The sequence below is a fragment of the Furipterus horrens genome, unplaced genomic scaffold (assembly GCF_987537825.1).
Source record: "Furipterus horrens unplaced genomic scaffold, mFurHor1.1.pri manual_scaffold_7, whole genome shotgun sequence".
NCBI lineage: Eukaryota > Metazoa > Chordata > Mammalia > Chiroptera > Furipteridae > Furipterus > Furipterus horrens.
Genome location: NW_028327177.1, coordinates 135,112 through 141,493, shown reverse-complemented (window position 1 = coordinate 141,493; position 6,382 = coordinate 135,112). Strand labels below are relative to the sequence as shown.

The window sequence follows — 6,382 nt, the reverse complement described above, 5'->3', positions numbered from 1 at the left end:
CGACTCACCCTGCGGGAAGACTGCCGGAGGCTCGAAACGCGGGACAACACAGGAAACGGGCCTCGGTGGCCGCGCCCGCTCCGTCCCACAGACTTCCGGCCCTTCTGGGCGGCTTGGAGGCTCGGCCGTCTCAATGGTTTCCAGCTCCCTACCCAGGAGCCGGAGAAGGGGTGGGACCAGAGCGAGGGGAAAGTACACAGCCCTGGGAGGGCGGGGCGGGAGGCTGAAATGGGGTGGGGCCTAAATTGATGGGGGCGGGGCCTGAGCGCACGGGACGTAGCGAGGTTGGAAATCTAGGGGAGAGCGGGGACCGGGAAAAGAAATTCTCTTACACCCAAAGACTCACCCTATTATTTAGTTTAAGAAGAATGAAATTGACTGATTTTTTTTTTGAGAGTACGTTTATTAGAGCTGGGGAAAGTAAAACAAGGAAGAGTTTAGGATTGAAGAAGCAACAGGAAAGAGCCTAGGCAGGGCTGCTTTGGCTTACTGAGAAGTCGGAGAAAAGGGAGCCTTAGAGACAGGTTCAGGGGTTTAGCCCTGCACGAGCTTTTGCTGCCCGTTGTCCCTCTGGTTACAAGTCTCGTGGGGTTCCCTAAAGTTTAGGAGATGCACATCTCAGAGGGAAGAAGCGGGGGGAGGGAAAGGCATCGGCATGCTTCCTGGAGGGAGAGCTGCTAAAATTGACTATGTTTAAAAATAAAAAAATCTGTCACATGCTACAACATGGATGAAGCTTGAAGGTATTATGCTAAGTGGAATAACACAGTTACAAAAGGACAAATAGTATATGATTCCACTTATATGAGGTATCTGGAGTAGTCAAAATTATAGAGACAGAAAGTAGGATGGTTGTTACCAGGAGCTGGGAGAAGGATGAATGGGGAGTTATTGTTTAATAGGGACAGAGTTTCAGTTTTGCAAGATGAAAAGAGTTCTAGAAATTATTGGTAGTGATGGTTGCACAACAATATGAGTGTACTTAGTACCACCAAAGTGTACACTTTAAAGTGGTTAAGATGCTAAATATTATGTTATGTGTATTTTACCACAATAAAAAAAGAGAAGCCCTGGCCGGGCACCTCAGTTTGTTAGAGCGTCATCCTGATTTACCGATGTTGCAGATTCGATCCCTGGTCGAGGCCCATACAAGAATTGACCAATGAATGCATGAACAAGTGGAAAAACAAATTGATGTCTCTCTCTCTCAAAAATGAATCAATAAATTTCCTAATGTGAAAAAAGTCAGGACTGAAACTTGGCTTTCTTTGTGACCTCATCCTTCCCTTCCCACTATCCCACTGCTTCTCATCTTGGCCTCCTTTCAAACTTTCTGAAACTTAGACACCACGTTTATCCGCTTCTGTTCGAGCTCCGGCCCCGCCCCCATAATTTAGGCCCCGCCCTGCCCCATTTCAGTTTCCTGCTCCGCCCTCCCAGGGCTGTGTACTTTCCCTTCGCTTTGGTCCCGCCTCTTCTCCCGCTCCTGGGTAGCGGAGTTGGGAACCAGCTGTGTGGCACGTTCATCCCTAACAGTCCCCTGGAGTGTTGGGCACAGTCACTCAGCTGACCAGGTGGTAGTACTAGGATTCCTTCCACCTGACTCCAATCACTGTCTCCTCAACTGCCCCCCAACCCAGGTGACCCTCAGAGTCTCCAGATCATTCCCATTCCTTGTGACAGAGGGTGACCCCGTGGTCACAATGCAGTGTCCTAGAGCTCCTGTGGGCTATGTTACCACCCATAGTCTCTAACTTCTCTGCTTGCTTGCTTTTTTCCTGTTTCCTCAAATTGAGGACAGCTTGAGAACTTTCAAATTCACAGACATGGATGTGAAACTGAACACTCCCTTATTACTTCAGGACTTCCTTTAATTCAGAACAGAAAAAATGGTATTTACCACTCTGTTTTTTGTTTGTTTGTTTGTTTTCCTCGGTGGGGACTGCTGAGGAGAAAGCAACTCTAAACACCGTGAGCCTGTACAGCTTGGTGGGGGCAGGTCCAGAGGGAGAGGGTTTGGAGCCTCTGTTTCCTTAAGTGCAGGACCATGAGGTCAGATCCCCAGGTGGGCAACCTCCTTAGCAAAGCGGGAGCCCTTTCCAAGAAGGAAGAGTGATGAAGTAGAGACACCATTGCAGGACAGAAAGCCTGGGAATTGAGACAGGCGTCACTCTTTGTCAACTGATCACGTTGTGGGGAGGTGCCCAGGAACATGGTTCATGGGCCGCAATGTCCAGGATATTCAGACGTAATGAAACCCAGGAGACTTCCTGTGTCTGCAGCACAACTGCACAGCTCGTCTGTGAGCTACGGGTTCTGAAATCCATCAATAGAATCCGTAGGTAGAGAAAAGCGAGGTCTCGCAGGTGACTGTGGGGACAGAGCAATGGGCGTGGGGGCGAGATGAGACCTCCACTCTCCCAGGACCGTGTATCAGCACAGGGAAAACCCAGGAGTAGTTATCTGCACTCACCCTTGTCTAAGAATCACCAGAATGTTCTTCACTGTGGACGCCCCCACCAACATCCCTGAGGACACGAGTGGGGGGGGGGGTGCCTGGCGGACTTCAGCACCGCGGACAGCGCCGGGCGGCTTCGCGGGCTGACTTGGGCGCAGAGGGAACATGAAAGCTCGATCCCGTGTGAGGTTCCGCTCCCAGGGCCCCCTTCCCTGCAGCCTCAGCTCTCCGCAACCATCCCAGGTTCCCAGTAACAACAAACCTTAAAGAACTTAAAAAAAAAAAAAAAAAAGTTATGGTTCAGTGGATTGAGCGCCGGCCTGCAAACCAAAGCGTCACCGGTTTGATTCCCGGTCAGGGCACATGCCTGGGTTGCAGGCTAGGCCCCCAGTTGCGGGCATGCGAGAGGCAACCTGTTGATGTATCTCTCGCACATAGATGTTTCTCTCCCTCTTTCTCCCACCCTTACCCTCTCTCTAAAAATAAATAAAATCTTTAAAAAGTTATTGATTTTCGAGAGAGAGAGAGGAAAGGACAGAGAGAAACATGGATTCGTTGTCCAACGATTTATGCATTCATTGGATTCATTGGTTGATTCTTTTTTGTGCCTTGACCACAGGTGGAACTCACAATCTCCTCATATCGGGAGGACGTTCCAACCCACTGACCTGGCCAGGGCCAAGAAGGGTTTTTAAGTGGTTGCAAACCCTCGTCCCGGGCCCCGCCCGCAGATCGACCCCGCCGCGAGAGAGCGTCCCCGGGGCCAAACCTCGAGACCTTCTGGGTTCCGGGCCCGGCCACTCAAGGTTTCCGTCCAGAAGCCCCGGCGACGGGAGAGGACTACAACTCCCGGCGCGCATTAGCTAGCCTCCGCGGCGCCTGGCCGGAAGTGGAAGTGGCTTTCGCCCGGCCCCGGAAGATAAGGCCTCTCGTAGGCCCAGCGTATTCTCTTTCGGCCGCGCTAGGCAGCAGGTAGGTTGCATTTACGTCGTTGCGGCTGCCGTGTCATCGTCCGCCATCCGCCGCCATCCGCCGCTATCCGCCATCCTGGGGCCAGTGAAGGACTCAGGCCGGCTCCTGAGAAGACGCACGGCCGGGGATGGGGGCCGAAGGCTGGAGGGAGGAGCCTGGGAGAACGGGACTCTGAAGCAGGGTGGCGGGAGTTCCTGGGCTGTCTGGGAGCTGACCGTGAGTTTCCGCTAGACTGCCGCCATGGGCCGCGTGATTCGTGGGCAGAGGAAGGGCGCCGGCTCCGTGTTCCGAGCGCACGTGAAACACCGCAAGGGCGCCGCGCGTCTCCGCGCCGTGGACTTCGCGGAGCGCCACGGCTACATCAAGGGCATCGTGAAGGTGCGGGGTGCCGGTCCGGACGGGTGGGGTTGTGGGGCCCCCTGCCGGGACCCCACGCTCACGCCCACGCCGCCTCGGCCCGCAGGACATCATCCATGACCCAGGCCGCGGCGCGCCCCTCGCCAAGGTGGTCTTCCGGGATCCGTACCGGTTTAAGAAGCGAACGGAACTGTTCATCGCCGCCGAAGGCATCCACACCGGCCAGTTCGTGTACTGCGGCAAGAAAGGTGAGCACGGCTGTGCCGGAGATGGGAGGATGGGGTTGCACGAGGCGGTACACACCCCAGGTTGGGCAGGGGACGTATTCAGTAGGAAGGCTCGCCTGGTGCGTCCTGCTGGACCCAGCGCGCCAGTGGGGTGCCCGGAGAATGGGGGAGTGCTGCGGTGGCTCTTTTGGGGCGCTGTGCGGAGCAGGTGGGTCTGCGGTGACTGGCTTACAGTGGATAGGACATTGTCTCCCCATGCTGATTGCGCGTGCTGCTCTTCTTTGCAGCTCAGCTGAACATTGGCAATGTGCTCCCGGTGGGCACCATGCCTGAGGGCACCATCGTGTGTTGTCTGGAGGAGAAGCCTGGTGACCGGGGCAAGCTGGCCCGAGCCTCCGGGAACTATGCCACCGTCATCTCCCACAACCCCGAGACCAAAAAGACTCGAGTGAAGCTGCCCTCAGGCTCCAAGAAGGTCATCTCCTCGGCCAACAGAGCTGTGGTTGGTGAGTGACAAGCAGCAGTTGAATGCTGTGGGTTGCTGTGGACAGCCAGCAAGTAGACCTGGGCCGTGGCACCTAACTGCCCAGTCCACTGGAGCTCAGGCTCTGTAAGCTTGAGCACATACATAGTCTGTGAGTCCTTGTGTTTGTAAGGTGGGCACGGCAGTATTTCAGTGCTGGTTGTGATTTGAAGGAGACTGGGCTTAACTGTCTGGGGTTTGTTTACACTCCTGCATAACCTGGACTTGTGTGATTCCTGCCTTTATACACGCGTGTTAACTGCCTTTTCAGAGGTGTGCATTTCCTTAAAATCAGTAAGTGCAATAAAAATGATTTGTGCTCACGTTTGTTCACTGCTGTTTGGTAACATTTCAAGTCCTGTAGCAAACCCAGTCCTTCCTGGGGGTGGTCTTTTGTGGGTATGTTCACAGAATAACCAAAACTGGCTGAGATGTGGGAGGGTGCGTCACCTGCCATGTTGGGGTTGGGGTTCTGAGGTTGAGTGACCTGCCCCATGTCAGACATAGTGAAGGGTAGGGAGGGTTTCCCTGGAGAACTGTCGGTTAATATGTGCATAGCAGATGACATGGGCAAAGGCCTGTCTTGGCATCCAGTAGAGCCTGAAGAAACTTGCTGTCACCTGACAGGTTGCAAAGGGGCTACTTCTGGGTGGTAGTTGCAAAGCATTAATGGGGCTTCTGTGAACTTGGTGATGATAAAAAACAGTACAGAGAGTGACTAATGAAGGTGCTGAAAAGGACCCAGCAGGGTATATTCTATCTGATGGTAGGGTGGGATGCACCTTTCTGAAGTATTTCATCTCCCCAACAGGTGTGGTGGCTGGAGGTGGCCGCATTGACAAGCCCATCCTGAAGGCTGGCCGTGCCTACCACAAGTATAAGGCAAAGAGGAATTGCTGGCCACGTGTGCGGGGTGTGGCCATGAACGTAAGTAGTCCATAAAGGGGCGGCAGGGTATTCAGGATACCAGGACCGAGAGACTGGACAGGCAGGTCCTTTCTGGGAACATCCCCTCTGGTAGGGTATCTGGTGTGAGCCTCTGGGTGGTGGTTCATAGGCGCAGGCTTGTTGATCCTGCCCTTCCTCAGGTTCTCCTGAGGTTGGCTGGGGCCACTTCCACATTAAAGCACCTCCCTCTGCCCGCAGCCTGTGGAACATCCATTCGGAGGCGGCAACCACCAGCACATCGGCAAACCCTCCACCATACGCAGAGACGCCCCTGCTGGCCGCAAAGTGGGTCTCATCGCTGCCCGCCGGACGGGGCGTCTGCGGGGAACCAAGACTGTGCAGGAGAAAGAGAACTAGGGCTTGGGAGCTCAATAAAGTTTGTCCTGCCACAAAGCAATTCCTGCCTGTGGATTCAGAGGGAAGGGTCCTGCTGTGAGGGAGGAGGTGGGGATGCTAGGTCCCGTCTCACCTAGGTTCCTGGACTCCCATCAGAACACAGCAGAGAAGCCCACACCTGTGTTCATTTAGGAGATTAGGTGAGGGTGAGGATGTGGGTGCTCTTGGGTGGCTGGTGGTTCTGAGGCCACAGGTTGGACAGCAGGGAAACTGTCCTGTGATGAGACGACTGGAAGTTTTTCTGAACAAGTGGGCTGTTTGGTCACAGTTGATGGTACCTTGTTCCAAACTTTGTGACAGTTATGTCACAGATAACAATCATTAAAGTAGATGCTCACTGCACAGACCTTGGGTGAAAGGCATTGACTGGGTCTCCACGATGACCACCTGCGTGAGTCACCTTAGCAGTTGTGGGATGCTGTGCTGCAAGGGCCACTCCTGGATAAGGCCTTGCTGTGGCGGCCAAGTGGATCCTGCTCTCATGGTCCAGCCTCACCCCCT

At 54.2% G+C, this 6,382-nt stretch overlaps 1 protein-coding gene across 1 annotated transcript; it reads left to right on the top strand.

Moving 5' to 3' along the window:
* Window positions 1–3,349: 3,349 nt before the first annotated feature.
* Window positions 3,350–5,882, top strand: RPL8 (ribosomal protein L8). The gene is made up of 6 exons (XM_090283237.1): window positions 3,350–3,430; window positions 3,662–3,808; window positions 3,894–4,035; window positions 4,302–4,520; window positions 5,349–5,464; window positions 5,684–5,882. The coding sequence occupies exons 2-6, from the start codon at window positions 3,671–3,673 to the stop codon at window positions 5,840–5,842; spliced, it is 774 nt and encodes a 257-aa protein (XP_090139363.1). The 5' UTR covers window positions 3,350–3,430; window positions 3,662–3,670; the 3' UTR covers window positions 5,843–5,882.
* The last annotated feature ends 500 nt before the right edge of the window (window positions 5,883–6,382 follow it).

Bases quoted from the DNA above. Each gene is read 5' to 3' on its own strand.
- RPL8 (XM_090283237.1), top strand. From the start codon at position 3,671: ATGGGCCGCGTGATTCGTGGGCAGAGGAAGGGCGCCGGCTCCGTGTTC. The intron at 4,036-4,301 runs GTGAGCACGGCT...TCTTCTTTGCAG, and splicing joins CGTGTACTGCGGCAAGAAAG to CTCAGCTGAACATTGGCAAT. The intron at 4,521-5,348 runs GTGAGTGACAAG...TCTCCCCAACAG, and splicing joins GGCCAACAGAGCTGTGGTTG to GTGTGGTGGCTGGAGGTGGC.